Source organism: Geospiza fortis, unplaced genomic scaffold (genome assembly GCF_000277835.1).
Source record: "Geospiza fortis unplaced genomic scaffold, GeoFor_1.0 scaffold23, whole genome shotgun sequence".
Taxonomy (NCBI): Eukaryota; Metazoa; Chordata; class Aves; order Passeriformes; family Thraupidae; genus Geospiza; species Geospiza fortis.
This window is the reverse complement of record NW_005054303.1, coordinates 13,612,932-13,632,583: the sequence shown is the minus strand read 5'-3', so window position 1 is coordinate 13,632,583 and position 19,652 is coordinate 13,612,932. Positions and strand designations below refer to the sequence as shown.

Genomic DNA, 19,652 nt, shown 5'->3' with positions numbered 1-19,652 from the left:
TACCCCTGACCCGAGCACGGTGGCGGCAGCGGCGCCGGGGCAGGGAGGCTGTCCCGGTTATTTATTCTCTCCCCGCAGAGCTGTCCCTCCGGCTCACCATGATGTTCCGAGACCAGGTTGGCGTGCTGGCCGGGTGGTTCAAGGGCTGGAACGAGTGCGAGCAGACTGTTGCGCTGCTCTCCCTGCTCAAACGCGTCAGCCGGACCCAGGCTCGCTTCCTCCAGCTCTGCCTCGAGCATTCCCTGGCAGACTGCACCGAGCTCCACATCCTCGAAGGGGAGGCCAACAACCCCGGTGAGTGCTGGCGAGCCTTCTCGGGCAGTGCTCTAATGCCGTCGAAATTAAAAAAAAAAAAAAAATACACCCGAGAAACGGGTGCGGTTTGGGAGCCGGGGGGCTCCTCCAACTCGGTTCTCTGCTCGCGTTTTATTTTCCAAACGAGGTTTGGCTTATTTCAGTTTGGTTTTTCGCAGCAAACTACTCCGCTCCATGGCGTGGTGTAACTACGGTAGCATGAATGATTGGTGGGTTTTTTTTTTCCCTTTCCCCCCCGTGCCCCCCCTTCCTCCTTCCATGCAGTTTCCTGTGAAATAAGTAAGTCAGGTCACGTAGAGTCTGGATTTTCTAGGCTTCTTTTGGGCAACGTGGCTTGCTTTGCTCTCTGCAACATGCAGAAGCAGCCCATCGCTACCTCAGACGAACTGTTATTGTATAAAGGTCTGGACAACTGGGTTATCCTATTTTTTTTTTCCTGTTAAATGTGGCAATTCCTATTTCATCATTCAGATCCTGTTTGGACGCATTTTTTTTCCTGCGGCTCTGAATACCCCCTTGTGTTTCAGCAGAGCTCGGAGAAAATATGAGTGGACTGTTTCATGTTACTGAGCGTGCAGGGTGCAGGACAGCAAATGTGCTTGGCTACCGAAAGTGTATTTTTCTTTTATTTATTTGTCATTACAAGTTGCTCAACTCCTCCAAAGTAAATGGGAGTTGGAGCAGGATGGGAATGGCACAGGCTCCGTGCGAATTGCGCCGTGTGTTCCCGTATTTATTTGTGGGGGGTGTGTTACAGATGTGTGTGTTCCTAAGCGTGGATGTACGCAGGGATGCAAGTTGCTTCAAGCAGAGTTTTTGTAACACAGAGGGCCAGCAGGGAAGGTGAAATGTCATTTAGTTGCGCAGTTCTGTTTCTCCAACACCTCTCAAAAAAAAAAAAAATAATCCCAAACGAAAAAAATCCCATAAAAAGCAAAGCAAACCCCCATTCCTAAGCCCCAAAATCGCAGGGGGCTGGAAGCTCTCGGGTGTTGGGCTGTGCGTGGCAGAGCAGTGCCGGGGAGCGGCCGGCTGCGTTCCGTGATGGATGGAAATCCTGCGGCCGGATCCCGAGCGGAGCCCCCGGTGTGGACGGGGCGGGAGGAATGCAGGGTCCTTCCTTCTCCAGCTGTTCCCTATTAGAGCACCGAGCCGGCAGGATTTGGCAGCTGCCTGCGCTGCCATTTGATGACAAGGTCCAGCGCAGCGCCGTGTTCCACCGAGGACGGATTTAAGTCCTTCTGCAGGAAACCGAGCCTGGAGCTGCTCCGGCGCACAGGGATCGGGGCTGGCTACGGGGGAGCGAGGCTGGAATTGGCCGTTCCCTTATATAGCTCGCAGGAATGAGAGGGAGGAATGCTGCCGAGTGCGTCTGGGCGCAGTGCTGCTGCTTTTATAAACAGCTGAAGGGATGAACCTCATCCATCCCTTTGGGTGGGGAGGCCCCGGGGGGGGCCGGGAGGGAACACATTCTCCAAACTCGGCTGCTCCTGGATAAATCTGCAGCTTCCCGTGCCAGCCTCAGCACAGCTTTGCTGTGGTTCCCTCTGCGAGTTAGTGTGAGCAATATATTTTTAATTTTATTTTTTTTATCAGCATCTCAGTTTTTCATTCTGGGTTTGGCAGCAGCTGTGTCCCCTCGCTCGGCCAGGGGATTGGAGGGGGGTGATTTGCCTCCTGCCACCAGGAAAGGCAAATTGTGAAGGAAAACAGGGTTCTGAAGAGGTCCTGGACACAGAGTCATGTAGGGCCGCCTGTGTGGTGGCATTTTCTCAGTGTAAGGCTGGGTGCAGACCAGGGTTGGGCCCTTCCCATCTCCACTCGTGCGAGCAATCCCTGCTTGCCCCTGTAATCCTGGTGACCTTGCTTGGCACAAGGATTTCTCCTGCGTGCAGGGCTTGGCACCCAGCCCCTGCCTGGCCCTTGCTGCCTTGGTGGAGCTGCCTGAGCTCTCCCTGGCCTGCCTTCCAAAAATGATCTCTTCCTCCAGGGCATTCATAGCTCTGGTGCCAAAACCTGGATCCACTGAGTTCCTCTTTCTCACCGAGCATCCCCTCTGTATGGCTTTCCCTTGGGATGGGCAAATCCATGCATCCTGCAGAGCAGGACATGCACTTTTGCAGGCAATCCTTTTGCAGTGCAGGGAAGGTTAGTTGAGATTTGTAACCAGGCTCAGTTAGGAAATAGCTTTTAGTCTCCTGTGTTAGTGCTGCTTTCCTAAAACCACCTATATTCCTTAAATCACTCCTGTTCCATGCCTGTTTGCCAGTCTGGCACTTGTCACTTCCCTGGCAATGGAATCACCTTGCATTACTTCTTACTCTTTGAATCCTGGTATTTACATTACTGATTTGGATTTGGGCTCGATTCTTTCCCAGGCTGGGGCCTGAGGTGGCTCCTGGTACATTTTCCTGGTGTTTGCTGACTTGGAAATAGTGGCTCACTGCTTGTAGGTGTCCCATTGGTATCCCTGGTGGGGGCTGTAGGGCAGGAGATGTTCCCTTTCCATGAAATCCACTGTCTGGGAAGTGGTGTCACCAGCTGAATGTAACTGCTGGGCTAATGTCCTGGAGCAGGTGTTGGAATTACACTGGACCTTGTGAGAATTGAGTTGTTTCATACATGCAGGACCTGTTACTTGTCCCAGCCCCGTGGGGAGGTGGGAAAACTGGAATGTTACTCCTAGGTTCTTAGGAGTAAGTGGCAGCCCTGCTGTGATCTGTGGTGGATGGGCACCATCTTTGGAACTGTTATCACCAACAGCAGAGATCAGGAGGGTCCCAAAGGCAGCCCAGAGCTCAGAGATCCTCTCTGCCTGGTGGTGCTGGGCTCAGAGCCCTCAGGTGTGTGCACCACGTGTGGAGGAAAACCCATTTCAGCAAAGGTGTCCAGGTTGTTTCTTGCCTGGTAGACTCAAGATGAGAGGTCTGATAAATGGCAGATGTGATGGGAAAACTCAAGGAAGAGAATTTTTTAACTGGTTAATTGCCACAGAGAAGCAAATATATTTAGTTTGGAGGAGCTCTATTTTGGTGATGTTTTTTTTTTCCAAGTGTGAGGGTATTTTCATAATGACAGCCAAGCTGTCCTCATCAGTACTGCAAACCCCACGTGGCTGTGCTGTGTACAGCTGTGTATGAACCTCAGGAAGCCCTGAGGATCCTCCTGGTTCCGTGGTTCCCTGCCTAAGCCTGGAGGGGTGGATGTAACCTTGTTGCCAGCCTCAGGTGTCTTGCAGGAAGCTGCATTGGTGTGTGGGGGCTGCAAGACCACCTGCAATCCATTGCTTAGATATAAAGGGAAAATAGGACTGGGAAGCAGACTTGGAAGGACATCTATAGATTCTTCATTAGGTGAAATGCATAGCTTGGGACTGGCCTACACAGTGGCTTCACTGAGCTTTAATGGTTTAAACTGGTGAAGAGTGTGGGTTGTTGCTAATTCGACTGGAGCGTGCGTGGCTTGGTCTGCTGAGAAGGAGGAGAATATGGAAACCATATTATCTGTGCACAGAAATAGAAGTTTCAGGTATTGCACAGCACTATTTAAAAGCCTGCTATAACTTCCTTCCTTCCTTCCAGCCTGGCCTTGCTGGGCAGCTTCAGTCCCAGCTGCTCAGAGCCGTCAGGACACAACAACCTCCTCTGAGCTTCCAGGAAAGGTCAGGCAGGAGTGGGGTGGGAATGGGACCTGTGCTCCTCCTGGGGCACCCAGCGCTGCTGGGTGTGGCTGCTCTGTGGGCTGCAGACCCGGTGAGGAGATGTATGGCTTGTCCATGGAACATGGGTGTTGAGTGCAGAATCTGCTTTCATCCACTCCAGCATCCCTCTGTGGTTTGTTCCCAAAGCAGTCCCACATCCCACCCCACCAGCCCTGGCTCTCTCATTCCTGCAAGGTTGACACAAGTGCCCAAAGACTCCTGTAGGTCCTCCAGGTGTCCAAACACCCATGTGCACTGATGGAAGCAGTGACAGCTTTGAGCTCTTGGCCTTAAAGGACAAGAAGCTTCCTCTGGCCTGTGCACAGGACATTCACTGCTCCATGTGTTAGGGCCAAAATCTTAATTTCATTTCAGCAGGCTGTCAGGTATCACAGGTATCATCAGGATGACCTAGATTCCTCATCCTGGGAAGGACTGGCCAAAGGAAGAGACAAGGGTTGCAGGGAGCTGTAATGTCTTTTAATAGACCAAGTGATGCAGCTGGAAAAAATGGCCAGGCATGAAGGTGCACCAGCTCAAAGGAGGGCTTGTGTGCTTGTGGGTTTTTTTCCCAACTGTACCAGCTGGTCTATTAAAAGGTATTACATATTCCTGCAGACCTTGCTGCTTATATCCTTAGCTCCCTGTGGCTCCAGCCCTGCATCTGTTGCTGCCAGCCCAGCCACAGTCTCCCAGCCCATCAGGAAGCTGCTACCCCCGCACTGTGCAAATTTTGTAGTTCATCCTCAGTTACCCCACTGATGGCAAATCATTCAGTGCCCAGTTGGAGGGTGTTTCCCATTTTAAAAAAAAAAAATTCTTGGCTTGCAGTTGCATTGCAATGCTGAGCTGTGGTTTAAATGTCCTTGGGCTGTGTGAGGGCATTGCTGGGCTGTCACACAGTGGGACTGGAGGAGCCCAGGAGGGGGAGGGGGTGTGGAGCTGAGCCTGTGCTTACTGGATTTGATGGGGAATTCTGAGTGCAGGGCTGGACATTGGCATTGTGTGGTCATTCCACACATTTGTGTCTGCCTGGAGAGGAATGTGAGCAACCCAGCTGGCTCTGCTCATTAAAAGTTAGGAGCTGGGACTCTTAAATGGAGAGATCACAGAATCAGAGAAGGGCTGGAAGGGACCTGAAAGCTCATCCTGTTGAAACCCCTCAGACAGGGACAGCTCAGAGTTCCATCCAGCCTGGCCTTGAACACTCCCAGGGATGGGACAGCCTCTCTGGGTGACCTGGGCAAAGCTCAGATCTGCTGAGCTGACACTTGCTTTAACCTGCCTGCTGGTGCTTGACCTGCTGCCACACACCTTTCCCAGGTTTTGTTTGCAAACTTGAGGGCTAAAAGCTATCAGTGCTGGGATTTTGGGAAATACTAAGGGTAGGGGTACAGAAGTACAGAGTGCTGTTAGCCAGGGGCTTTGAGCCAGGCTACACACCCAGTGTTCTCTTGTGATTCAAAGCTATTTTTATTTTTAGGGATGCTTTCCAGAGTGGCTGTGGGAAGCACTGCAGGCTGCAGGAAGGTCTGTGGTGTGGCATTACAAAGGTTCCCCTTTGCTGTCCCCCTCACCCCAGTGCTGGGACCTACAGGAGACTCTCCTGGGCTTGCACTTTGCTCTTCTGTATTTTCTCCTATTTGTTTAAAACCTCCTTCCCTTGTCATTCCTGGCACGTGTCCCTTGCAGTAAGAGCAGTAAGGAGATACTCCTGTGCCTGCTCCCAGAATTCTGCCAGCATGAATGACAAAGTCTCCTCCATTGGCAGAGCTAATGAGGGCCAGGTCTTCTGGATGGGGGGTGGCAGAGCTTGCCTGGGTGGTAATTTTTAGGCTGTAATACTTAAAATGGAAAGGAAAAAGTTAACTAATGGTAACAGCCTGTTCTGCTGCCTGGAGCATGGTGTGGTGCAAGAGGGTTGCTCATGGGTGGGCTGCTGTTCCCCAGAGACCTTTCCATACTTTTCAGTGTCCTTTTAACCCTTTTCTCAGGTAGTTCAGGGAGGGGCCTGATGCCAGGGTTAGTGCCAGGGTTAATTTCCTCACTGACTTCAGTTGGGAAAAATCCCACTGTTGGAGTGCATGTGAAAGAGGCAGGGAAGCATTTCCTGCATCATCACAGACCTGAGCTGGGATCCTCTGCCTGGACCAGCTTGTTCCTTGATTCCTTCTGTGCACATATCTTGTATTTGTGCTTGGAAAAGCAGCAGAGCTGGAGTTCTTCCTCTACTACCAGAGTGGGAGCAGGGAGGATGTTGGTGGAGGAGAGGAAGCACACAGAGCATCACTATCAGGATATAGATTGATGGGAGAGGTCGAGGACAGCTTTAGATCAAGAGCTGAATAGGAACCAGCTGTAGAGCCATCAATTAAAATAATCTAGTTTGTGAATACACTTATCTGCAAACGAGATTAAATGGATGAGTGGGGAAAGCGCTCTGCCTGCAGCTCACACTGCTGCTGCTGGATCATCCTCTGCACTGTTCCATCCTTTGGCGTGTTAGACCTCAAAATCTGAGCAAAGCTGCACGCCCATTTCACCTATTATATATTTGCAATTAGGCCAGTTGATTTTAAAGCAGTTGATGCTCCAGTCAGCTGAATTTTCCCACAGAGTTCCCCTGAAGCAGTTGAAGCTTGTGGATGACGGCAGAAATTCCCATCTCCCTACAATTTCTCAAGCTCTGCCCTTTCTTTTTCTCATGCTCCATCAAAAAAGACCACCTTGGTTTCATTTGTGGCCCGTGAAAGCCACTTCTCCCTGAGCTGGGAGTTATGTTTGCAATCAGTGTAACTGAAATAGTAATTAGTGTGAGCTCCAGCTTTATTTTAGGATGCATCCGTCAGTGCTTCAGCGCTCCGGCGTCGAGCTCGTGTCTAGTGTTACCACAGATAACTGCTGGGGGAAAGGGCACCCCTGGCACTGCCACTGCCCCCCAGCCCTGGCATGGGCTCATCAGAGAGGGGAGGAGCTGCTGTACTGCAGTGCTGTGGTTTGGGGCTCCCACCTGCTGGCCCCAGTGTCCTCCTCTCTCCTTGCACGGTGCCAGCTGAGGGCAGGAGCCCACACCAAGCACAGGTCCTTGTGTTTGAAGCCCTTTTTGCCTGCAGAAAGGCCACAGGGGTGGTGGGACGAGCCCTCACATGAACTGTGTGTTTGTGCAAATCTGCCTCTGAGTGTCCGTGTGCCCTTTGTATTTCCTGTTTTCACCAATCAAACAAGACCATCACTATTTTACTAACTCCTGGTTACGTAAGAGCTGCTGAGGGATCTAAAAGAGGCTGCAGGTCTGATGCAAGGGATCCCCAGGCTTGCATGTTCATCCCTTTTCCCTTCAGAAATGGTGTGTTTGTCTTCCCAGTGCTCTGGTCCTAGGAAGAGACACAGAGATTTCCAGAGGTCATTGCTGAGTGTGAGTTGGGCAATGGCAAACAGCCAAGGCAGTGGCTTTCCATCTTGGCCCAGTAATTACAAATAAAGTTGAGGTTGGAGCGAGCAGATCCGTTCCCAGCTTCCTCTTCCGCAGCAGATGCATGAAGTGGAAGGGCAGGATCTCATCAAAACAAGGCTGGGATCCTCTGGTGGAGAAGGTGCTGCTGGCTGTTCTCTGGCAGGGGTTTTGTGGGCAGAGGGAGTTGTGTTTCTGGCACTGGGGGATGGCAAGCTGGATTTTCTCTGATGGAGCAGACCATGGGATGGTCTCATCCATGGCAGCAGCTTGGTTTGCTCTGGTTCTGGGTGCTGAGCAGAAAATGAGCCTGGTCAGGGTGAGTGGGCCAGCTGCAGAGACAGAAACCCAGAATCACAGAATCACTGGGTTGGGAGAGACCTTCAAGATCATCCAGTCCAACCCAGCCCCAACAGCTCAACTCAGCCCTGACACCCAGTGCCATATCCAGGCTTTGTTAAACACACCCAGGGATGGGGACTGCACCACCCCCATGGGCAGCCATTCCAGAACTTTCTCACTCTTTCTGTAAAAATCTTTTTCCTGATATCCAGCCTGTATTTCCCTTGGTGCAGCTTGAGACAGTACTTTATTCTGTACCTGGCAGGAGCTGGCTGTGTTTGGAAGTGCATGAGCTTCTCCTGGCTCTCCCTGCAGGAGACAAACACACCTGGCTGAAGCAGGAGGAGCTGTAAGTGAAGGATTTTCCAGCACAGGCTCACCCATCATGCCAGTGTGGGTTTTATTGTTCACTGTGGGGTTTTATGGATGTATTTACGCACAGTGACTCCGTGGCATGGCTGTGTCAGGGGTTTTGGTGAAGGTGTCTGGATTTCAGCCTGGTTTCTCTGCTGGGCTCTGTGCAGGTGTGTGCTGCAGCACCTCAGCTGAGGCTCCCTGGGCTCAGCACTCCTGTCTGCAGCTTGCTTGGGGGTGCCTGTAGATTTCTGCTCTCTGAGTTGAACCCAGGGTGCAAACCATGTATTTCTCTGCCATTAACCCTGGCTGCTGCCCTTGGCTGAGTTCTCAGGGTGTTTGCTGTGCTTGATCTGCAGTGCAAACACTTTCTTGTATTCTGTCAGAATAATCCACAGGGCAGAGCAAGGTGCTACCACAAATCCAGGGTCATTTTATGTTGTGGACAAGGGACTGTCCAAGGTGGAAAACACAGATGGATGATACTGTGAAAGCTCTGTTGCACAAGGGCTGAGCCAGCTCCTGCCACAGCCCCTGCAAGCCTTCCCTGTTACTTGCAGGAGCTGGATGTGGCCCAGCTTGTTGAGCTATCATGCCTGGAGATGTTATTTTACTTAAAATAATGTTAATATTGTGACTGTCCTCTGCAGGATTCAGCAGCTCTGCTCCACTCTTTGCTCTCAACCAAGGCTGCCCTGCTTTAGAAGCGTGGGGTGCTTCAAAAAGCTTCTCTTCTGTTACTGATCCTCACAAATAATTAATTCCAGATTGCCTTTTTTTTTTTTTTTAATACAACTTGTTTCAGGCAAGCCACAAACCTGCCTTTCTTTTAACCAGTTAGTTCTCCTGCTCCTTGGCTGTGCTGTTGCCTGGTGGGGAATGGGCATGTGCTGTGTTTGGAGTTTTCATTGTTGTTATAAGAAGAAATTGAGTGGGTGGATAAAACAGGGTTTATCCAGGTTTAGCCAGAAGCATCTTAAAACCCACTTTCCATGCTGCTGCATTTTTTTCTTTTTTTTTTCCTGTGTTTTTAACCCTGAACATCACAGATCAGTTCTCTTTGTCACTGGGTTTTTCCTGTTGTCCCCTTTTCTCTGTCCCCCATCAGCAGTGGGAATTGAAGAAGAAACTGGGGAGAGAAATGTGGAGGGAAAACCCCACAACTTTTATTGTGATGAAACTTAGCTGGTCTGACATTTACAGGCAGAACATGTGTGTTTCTGCAGCAGCTGCAGTCTATGTCCATACATTTTCCTGCTTTTCAGTTTTCCTGTTGGGATATTCCTCTTGTTTCTCATGCAGCAAACATCAATATGATTTTTCTACCTTTTTTTCTGACTGTTCCCCAGCGTGCTCAAGTTGCCACAGGGTCAGCTTGGTTCTGGGTAGGGTTTTTCTAAAATCTTACAGTTGCAAAGAAGTGGATTATTTTAAAAAAATACAAAGTCCCCTGGCTGTTTCCCTCCAGATAATGCAAACATAGATGAAATGTTGAGTTATAACTACCTGAGTGACCTTTTAAGATAAGAATTGTTATTGACTGGTGGTATTATGTTAAACTGATAAGAATTCTTTTTAGAAGAGGAGGAAAAAAAGCCCAACAAACCCTTCAGTAACCATAACAACTTACTGTGCAGTGCAGGGACAGCACACAGCTCCTTCCTGACACTGCTCCTGGGGGCTTCAGGGTGGCCCCATGGGGATCCCATCCAGCATCTCCTTGGGAAAACCTCCCAGAGCTCCAGGTTGTGCTGTGAGGGATGCCCGAGGTCACCTGGCTGCTCCTGCTGCTCTCAGCTCTCTAATTTTCATCATCTGTAGGGAATTTTAGCTGGGGAGCTGTGCTGAGGCTCAGTCTGGTGCTGGGGGTTTGGCTGGGAGGGAGGGATGGGTGCTGGGGGCAGGATCATAGGAAGGATCACAGACTTCCAGAATGGTTTAGGCTGGAAGGGACCTTAAAGTTCACCTTGTTCCAGCCCCTACCATGGGCAGGGACACTTTCCACTGTCCCAGGCTGCTCCAAGCCCTGTCCAGCCTGGCCTTGGGCACTTCCAGGGATCCAGGGACAGCCACAGCTGCTCTGGGAAACCTGTGACAGGGCCTCCCCCCCTCACAGCCAGGAATTCCTTCCCAAAATCCCATCCATCTGCCCTCTGGCAGCGGGAAACCATTGCTCCTTGTCCTGTCACTTCATCCCTTGTGAAGGGATCCAAAGCCCCTCTCCAGCTCTCTCATAACTTTTGTAGGCACTGGAAGAGTCTCTGAGGTCTCCCTGGAGCCTTCTCTTCTCCAGCTGAACAAGGATGCTTTTGGAGGTCAAAGGAGGATGCTTTCAATGGTCCTTGCTTAAAAAATGAGGAATGAGGCAAGGAAAACCCTTCTTTGCAGTGGCTCTTGCAACAGCCCTTGGAGCCCTGTTGGGGACTGGACCCAGCTCCTGTTTGAGGTTAGGGCAGTAGATCAGGAGTGTGATGGGTACCTAAGCCCCTGGGCTGTGTTTGCATGTGTTGCTCCTGGGAATTCTGTCAGTTTAAAGCAGAATTCACACTTTGGTCACCTGCTATCAGGGGTTGTTAGTGAGACCGTTAGAGCTAAAGAAAATCTGCCAAGAGCAACTGGGATTTTTTTATCACCTTCTTTCCCATTTCCTTGCCTTTGTATTACCCGACAAAGTTCCCAGTTTTCATGGAAAATGAGCTCACAGCTCACAAGTGAGGATGAGCCCAAAGGTGAGCAAACAACAAACAGCATCTTGGAAAGTGCAGAGACCCTAAAAAGAGAGAGGCTAGGCCTGATAAAATACTCCAAATACTTTAGAATTAGGCATGAGGCATTTGAATGCATAGCAGAAGAGGCAGAGGTGTGCAACTTTGTGTGTCTGCTCAGGAAATCAATTACTTAAACCTGCTGGGTTAGGAGTCATGGCAGCAGCAGGGAAGCTGTGCAAAGGTGTCTGCTTAGCCCCTGCTTGCCAACCTCTCCTCACATTCTTCTGGAGCAGCCAGTTGGATGCTGAGTGCTTTTTGTAGCCGATGTCAAATCTCGGTCAGCCGGAGAGCCTTTATAAATAAAGGTGTCTGCTGGTATTCAGGCATATGTGGATAATAGCTGCTGTAATTCAGCTGTCCAGCCTGGCTTCCCAGCTTTTATAAATGACTGATCAGAGATTCCACTGAGAACGAGGATTTAAAGGGATGGAGCTGCTGGAAGTGGTCTCTGTGCTGATAAGTTTAGCGAGTCTCTACCCCCGGGACAGGTGGCCAACCCTGCACTCCCTCCACTGATGTCCTGGGTTTATATTTCACACAAAGCAAATGTTGCATTAATAAAACTTGTGTTGTGGTTAGATGGCAGGGCTCTGCAGTCATTATTTGCAAGCTGCACTCAAATCTTTGAGTTTGTAATATTTTTTTTTCCCCCTGTTATTTATGGGAGCCGGTAAACACTTGGAGATCTCTCTGGACAAGCCACAGCAGCTGGAGGATACTGGTTTCTCTATGGAGTGGAGGAATTTCATCAGAGGAGCTATTGTTCCTCTGTGTTCTCAGCATTTTGGCAACTGTTCTTTAGATTAACCCTACAGAAAGGGGAGGCTGCTCTCTGCTGGGTCTGAAATAATTACAAAAATGTGCACAGATGCTTTTGCATTGTTTGGAATCAATCCTGGTTGGTAGTGGGGAATGGTGTGGGATTAGGGAATGAAGAAGCCCAAGTTCTTTAAATCCCTCCTGAAGCCAGGCTGGATGTCAGCATTGGTGTTCAGTTGGTTTCTGGTTTTAAAGTGGGAGTACTTGATGTCTTCTGCCACTGCCCTGAGCAGTCAGTAATCTCAGTGTGTGATAGCTGGGGTCCAGCCCAGCTGAACTCCAGCAGAATCCATTTCCCTGGGCTGTGTTGGGTTTGCCTGGCAAGGTTTTGGTAGCAGGGTGGCTTCTGTGAGAAGATACCTGAAAGGCATCTTCTGTGGGAAACCTGTGCTGAGGCCTCACCACCCTCACAGCCAAGAATTTATTCCCAATATCCCATCTAACCTGCTGATAGCAGAGAACCCACATAATGAGTTACAGTGGTGGCTTGAGACAGCCAGAGCAGTGGCAGTTTGGAGGGATGAACAACCTGGATGGGGCTTGGAGCTCCCTGGGATAGTGGAAGGTGTCCCTGCCCTTGGCAGGGGGTGGATCTGGATGGCCTTTAAGGTCCCTTCCAACCCAAACCATGCTGTGATTGCTCACCCAGGAGCTGGTGTGGTCCCTATGTGGGCCCCAGAGGAAAAACAAGCCCATGACTTGTGGCCAAGGGCTGATGGAGCTCCTCACTCACCCTGCAGCAGCTTCTCCCTCTGCCAGTGCCTGCAGGGCTGATTCAGCTCCCAGCTCTGTTAGTTGCCAGATCTGCAAAACATAACCAAATTCAGGGGCTTTTTAATCTTATGTGCCTATTTTGATTCAGTTTACCCATACAATTACACTAATTTGCTTTATTACACGCAAAAAGATTAAAAATACATCTGGCAGAGAGGATTAAAAGCTGGTAATCTGGCTGCTAAGAAGCACAGGATGCTTTAGGATTTCCTTTCGAGGTGTGTGGAGCTCTGGAACAAGAGCAAATGTGATCCTTTGTAGTTGGAGTTTTCATAGGGAGAGCTCATTAAAGCTGGTGTGATTGTTTGAGCGAACGAGAAATGAATGAATTTAAAATGTAAGACTAAATCCTACCACATTAAAGGGGTAGTTGTGATTTAAGAGCTCGTTTTTGGTTTGGGTTTGAGTTTTTTTGTGTGTGTAAACCTGGGGCAGTAGGGTTGTTTTACCTTTTAAGGGATTTAACAAGTCTCTCTTAATTTTCTTTTAATGTTGCAGAGCTTAAAAATAATGCAAGGTCAGGCTGAGCGTAACTAATTCCAGTGTGAAAGCAGAGGAAAGCCTGTTTCTCCAGAGACTTACAATTAGTGCAGCAATCCTCCTCAGTACAGCCTTTGAGAGGGATGGAGCAGGAAAAGAGACTGCTGGAATCTTGATAAATAAAAATATGTGCTTGGGGATTTTTTATTTTTCCTTTTTTTTTTTTGTCCAAGGAGAAGGAGGAGCCTTATAAAAGCCAAGGTTTAATTTAGTCTTGCTTGCTTTCACATGTGCCCCAAGAGGGTTTGTGGCAGGTCAAGGTGTGGTGAAGGTGCCCTTGGATCTTTTGGGGGCTGGCAAATCCCTCTGGTGGTTTTGAGTGTTTGTCACTTGGTTTATCTGGGTTTACCCAGGCAGGGTCCCAAGGATGCAGAGAGCTTTTCTCTGAGCTCTGCTGCTCTGTCCCAGTTTGGTGCTGGGATTTTGGGGGGGATCCCCTTAGCGTTTCACAAAATCTTTTTGTTGCACTATTAAGACTTACTGTGGTGACTGTTATCTTCATCATCTCGATGTCAAAAACCCCCAAACTTGGCTATTTTCACACAGCTCTGGGTGTGCTGCCTGTTCTGGCCTCCTGTGTAACAAGAAGCCCAAAGCATTCTCCTGCTTTTCCTGCAGCAAGCCCAGAGCATTCCTGTGACAAAAACACACCTGGCTTTGGTCAGGCCACCCTTGGGGATCCCACAGCGTGTCCTGGCAGCTGTGCTGCTGTGACAGCAGCAGAGAGGTGTCACTGTGTCACCTGAGTGCTGCAGGGGATGCCCTGGGCCCCACTGCCATCATCAGAGAGCTGCTTCCCTCCTTGTCCCTTCCCACATGTGTTAATTTTGCTTTCCAAGTCTGGCCTGCTGCCACAGCCCCTGTGTGTCCCTTCTTTCCGTACATTGTGGTCTCCTGCTGGGGCTGGAGGTACTGGGAGCTGTGACACTGCCAGGACACGTGGGGGAAGGGGAGTTCCCATGTCCTTGCTCCCGTTTCCCTTCCCTTGGCCACAGTCTGTTTTCATGGTGGTGGCAGTGAGTGTTTTATGCTGGGAGCCACCCAGGACACTGAGGTCCCATTTCCTGGCAGCCTTTGGTTCTCATGGAGTGCTGGGCTTGTCCCATCAGTGCCAGGGATGCAGGGATGGTCCCTCTGAGTGTTGCTGTGTGGGATGCAGCCAGCAGCCTGCCCTGCCCTCGGTGCCAGCTGGAGCTGTGCCCGCAGCCCAGCCCTCCCTGGGCATCACCTTCCCGCTGGCACAGCCACAGCCACATAAAAGGGTTTTCCTCTCTCCATCTCCTACCTGCTGCAGCTCTGCCTGGCCCTGGGCAGGGACATGGGGCTCTGGGGATCTCTCCAGAGCCAGGATTTGGGCTGTTTTCCTCTCCCTCAAAATATCTGCACCCCCTGGTTTGCAAACACTGCCTCGCTCCGTTGAGGTTTGGGGTTTTTTGTTAACTCCTTACATGCCCCTGGCTGATAAAATTTGGCCTGTTATAGTAGAAATCCCAGCATGTGCTGCCTTTTTTTTTCTTTCTTTCCCCCAACAGAATCCATATGTTGCAACTTTGAGGAGAGAGGAAAGCAGCATTAACTTTTCATGTCTAGCATCGCTAATTTAAGGGGTGAGAAATTGGCCTGGGTCTGTTTTTTAAAGAACTGAGCATACACTGATAGTACCAGTGTTGGTACTGAATAACTTGCTAAGCTGAAGGGTGCAGCAATATCTAAAATTAAATCTGTTCTTAATTGCTGGGTTATAAATGGCAGCATTTTCTCCAAATGGAATTAATTTATTATTTTTCATTTGCCGACACGAGTCTCGGCAGCACAAACCCAACATTTTGCATTAATACAATAATGAGGCACTTCCAAAAGGTGTGTTTGGCATTTGTAGCACACAGCACAATCTAACAAACCATAAACTATGTCAAAATACTCCTAAAGTGGTAATTAAAACTTTTTTTAAAAATGTAGAATAGATGAATACATTCCAAATTGTGACTTTTCAATGAAGCTCTTTCATAAAAAACATTGTTTCTTGCCAAAACAAATTCAAAGGCATTTTTGTAATTTCTGCTGGGGAAAGGAGGAGTGTTTATCCAGCCTTTCATGTTGGCTGGGCTTTTTGACTTTTATTTAAAACTTTAAAAAAGGCAGTGTAAAAAAAAGAAGTATTTTTGTCTGAATGTGCATTAAGAAGTCTCACTCCTGTCCTCTCTGGAGCAACATGCAATGAAGGCTGGAGTAGGGTGTGCCTTGGGGTGCAAGGCTGCCTTTAGCATCCCAACTGAAATTCAGTGGTGATGGGATCCCTGGCACATTGTATTTGGGGCAGACACAGATCCCAAAGTGGTTCCTGGCCTTGGGGATCCCATTGGTGGCTCTGCCTTTGGAGGGGGGAGCCCCCGTGGGTGCTGGGCACGGGAATGGGGTTCCCCTGGCATCCAACCAGTGCACAAAGCAAAACTGCTCGAGGTATTTATAGCTTTTCCTCCTGATTTTTATTTTATAATTTGAATCTTGGATGTGTTTTTGACAGCTTTTACCTGCTGAGTCACCATTCGTCCTCATGCACAGGAGCTGCACGTACTGAATCCCCGAGTAGGCTTGAGCAACCATCATTTAAAAATAAATCCTCTCAAGGAATTGGGCTTTTTCCCCCTCTTTTTTTCCCTCATGTCACCAGCTGCTTTTGCCACTGTGTGTTTGCTCTGTTACACGAGGCTGGTGTTCTGTAGGTGTGATGTCTTCACATTGCTCAGGATGGCTTTGCCATTTATCACATCCCACCACCACGTATCCTATGGAGGAACTGTGTGTGCAAGCAGATAACAGTGCAGCTTGTGGAGATAACTGGATCTGATCCTGCCCTGAGCACTCTGCTGCTCCTGAGATGGGTCTTTCTGGTGGTGAACCACAACTTGAGCACAAACTCATTCTTTTAGCTTGACTTTATAAATACAATTCCTTTCTTGCGCCGCAGCACGTTGCTGTTACTTCTGGTGGAGGGGAAGGGACAGTTGGTCTTTCCAAGAGTAATTTCAATATCCAGGTTAGTTTTCTTTCCCATTTACCAGGTTCAGGTGGCAGGTGTGTTTATAGCTGGTTTTGCAGTGCTGCTGAGGGCTTGATCTGCATCACTTACTTGCAGACAGCCAGATTGCAGCAGCCACGTCTCCAGAAACTGCTTGGAAAGACCTTGGGTGTGTGCAAGGACACTCATTTAGGGTATTGAAGCACCTTCTGGTCCCTTCTGTCCCAAAAATGCATCTCAGATTTGCTTCATCACCTCTAATTTTGTGCATTGGATGGTAAATGGTGAGAACATTGTTAGCTCCTTCCTGCTTCTGTATCCTCACACTCCTCCAGCGTTGATGCTGCAGATGGAGAATTACAGGAATGGTTTGGTGGAAGGGACCTGAAAAATTATCTCATTCCCACCCCCTGCCATAGCCAGAGATGCCTTCCACTATCCCAGGTTGGTCCAAGCCCCATCCAGTCTGGCCTGGAACACTTCCAGAGATCCAGGGGCAGCCACAGCTCCTCTGGGCACCCTGTGCAAGGGCCTGCCCACCCTCAAACAGAAGAATTTCTTCCTGATGCTTCATGGTGTGCACAGCTGTTCTGCCTGGATGGTGTATTCCTTATTTTGTGGGTGCTCCCACCTTCCTCCTTCCTGGGGAATTTGCTGCAGAAATGAAGTGTTCAGTCTATTTATAAATTTCAGTCTCTGTATTAATCCATCTGTATATTTATTAACCCTCCAGGTGGCTGCATTTCACTGTAATGCAGCTGCTAGTGGGACATTAATCTTTGTGAAAGTCTATTTTAGTTTTCTCCTGATAGTTCAGCCTGCTGTCATCCTGTGGGGTAAATCCTCCCCTAGGAAGGAGGAATGGAGACTATTTAAGGAGGAGCAATTTGTGAGGGAACAGCTGGAGCTGAAACTGAAGCCAGGTTTGGGAGGAGGAGGCTGGGAAGGAGCTATTTCAGGGAATGGTTTGTCTGGCCACGTTGGTCTTGGGCATGGAGGTGTCCACCCACTCCTTTGTGTTTGATCAGCACTAGTTTTGGCACTCTGTTTAATATGTGGCCCATTTTTTTCCATAATTAAGCTTCTCCTGCCCTGGGGATGTGCTGTGTTGATCAGCCAGTAAATCCTTGACCTCACATTCAGCAGCACAGCCCAGGTTTCTGTGGAACCCATCCCTGGAGGTTTTCAGCATCCCTGGAGGTTTTCAGCATCCCTGGAACTGCTCACCATCCTTGGAAGTGTTCAGGTGTTCATTCCCATCATGACTGGATGTGGCACTCAGTGCTCTGGTCTGCTTGAGAAGGTGGTGACAGTCACAGGTGGGGCTCAGTGATCTCAGAGGTCTTTTCCAGCCATTCTGTGATTCTGGGAGTGAATCCCATGGGAAATATTTGCCTCTTGTCCTTCCCCCTGTAGTTTGTCAAGAGGACACAGAAGATGAGAAGCTTTGTACTTTGTGCTGCTGTTAAATCTGAATGAGTAATTCAATAATGAGTAGCTATCAGTTCATTGCTTTCATATTAAGGAGAAATCCTGTGCTTTTAAAGCCTTTTTATAAAGATTGGGTTGTGAGGTAATTTCTAATCTCGCACGACTAACGGGTACTTGAACATAAGGCTTCCTTTTATCATTGCAGTCTCTTTTGTTAGAGCAATCATCAGCATATGGTTTTGGAGGATTTAACATCTCAGACACATGGTGACACTCTCCTAGTCTTCTCTGCACATGCAAATCTAAAAATGGCCTTTTTTGTTTTTTTTTTTTTTTTAAGTCTCCAGGGTGTACTTGGAACTAGAAAAGAAAACAAACCCAACACCAGGCCCACCAACACCAGGTTTTGCAAAGGAAGGTTTCTAAAAATGCAACTTACTGAGGAGAGCACGTGTGTCTGGGCTATAACATAGAACTTGTTGACATGTTTTGCTAAATTTGCTCAGGATTTTTTTATTTTAGCAGTTGGGAAAAGCTTGTAAAAAAACTGGGGAATGTGTGCAGTGGTTTTCCCTCCTTTCTTAGCACTGCTGCTTCTTGTTGTGTTCTCCTGAGGCTGACTTGTGGGCGGGTCCCAAATCATCTTCTTGGCATCTTGTGAGGTTCCTGTGCACCCAGCCTGGGCACAGCTTCTTCCATCCTACATCTCTCTGCTTGTTTAGGATGGAGATTTGGTAACTGTGGATTTTCCTTTCCTCCCTGTCAGCCTGCACAGGGACCAGAGGACAAGGGACCTGCTGTGTCCTGCATGCCAGGGAGGGAGCAGGGATGCTGCAGCCCCTCTTCTCCCAGGCTTTAGGTGCTTTGGGCAGGGTGGAAACACTAAATCACATCAGGGGTGTGTTTAGGGAAATAAGGGCTATGGTGGCATGGGCTGTGCATCCTCACTCCTGAGCAAAAAGGGTTTGTGGTTTTAGGAAAAACCTTCAGGGTTGTGGGATGGAACTGGACAGTTGGGGCTGGAGCTGCTGCAGTTCTCCTCTCTCTGTCCAAAGGATTTTGGTTTCCTCTTAACTATCAAATAGAGGATGAATTGGGCTGTGTGATATTCCAACTGTTTTTGAAAAAAACCAGCTTTTTTACAAAAAAAACCTGGGGTTTTTTGTTAAAAAAAAAATCTGGCTTCCTCTCAGATGTTCCTGTGGCTGGTGATGTCTGGGAATGAGGATGGAAAAGGAGAGGAAATCCTGCTTGGGGCTAAAGGACAGTGTTGTGTCCTTAGTGCCAGAGCCAGGCAAGGGCTCACTCAGGGCTCATTGTGGCCACTCATTTCTCAGCTCTGGCCATTCTCCCATCAAGGTAGAAGCCACAGAAATATCTCATTTTATTGTGTTGCCATGAAAGAAGAAGCATTTTCTTTCTGAAATAACAACTGGAGCTCAGACTTGGAGCAACCTGGTGTAGAGAAAGAAAGAATTGGAGGTGCTCTTTATGGTCCCTTCCAACTCAAACCATTCTGGGATTCTTGGGTTCTTTTTTTCCAGTGCACCACCCATTCTGTGCATTTATGTCTTTCTTCTGTGCATTTATTTCTTCTTCTTATTGGTCCCTGTGCCAGCCAAGATTCCTGTGGAAGGTTCCCCACAGACATCCCAGAGGACCAGGGTGCATCAGCCTCAGTCCAGGGATTTTTCTGACAGGTGGACCCCACCTCTCCCTCCTTTTCCTCAGCTGAGGGGTCCCCTCTGGCTCTGACCTGGAGTCTTTTGCAGACCCTTCAGGAGAGCATCAGACCTTGTGCAGACAGGGGGGGTGGTTGAATTCCAGCTTCCATCTCTGGAAGTGTTCCAGGGATGTGTAGATGTGGCATGTGAGGCCACAGTTCATTGGTGGCTGTGCCAGTGTTGGGTCTCAAGTCTTTCCCAACCTGAACTGTTGCACAGTTCCAGTCTGGAAGTGGGATGGATGGGAATTTTGGGTGTCTGAGAAGGTGCCTGCCCACCCAGGCTTGCTGTGAGATGGCTCCAAGGGGACCCTTTGCTCATTGTGGGACCCCCATATCACAGACTAGGAACTGATGCCCCTAATCCAGATCTCTTGGAGCTGCTGCTGTGCTGTTTTCAGCCGGAAAAAGGGCAT

The 19,652-nt window shown here is 49.1% G+C and overlaps 1 protein-coding gene across 3 annotated transcripts in view; it reads left to right on the top strand.

Annotated features, from left to right (window-relative positions):
- Window positions 1–6: 6 nt before the first annotated feature.
- The window catches only part of SAMD4A (sterile alpha motif domain containing 4A), a 98,637-nt gene continuing 78,991 nt past the window's right edge, over window positions 7–19,652 (top strand). For all 3 annotated transcript variants that reach the window (XR_004082939.1, XM_005417966.2, XM_005417965.2), the window contains exon 1: window positions 7–294. Coding sequence is in view for 2 of the 3 variants with exons in the window: in XM_005417966.2 (XP_005418023.1) it covers window positions 99–294 (196 nt within the window). In the remaining variant the exon portion in view is untranslated. The remainder of the gene's footprint in view (window positions 295–19,652) is intronic.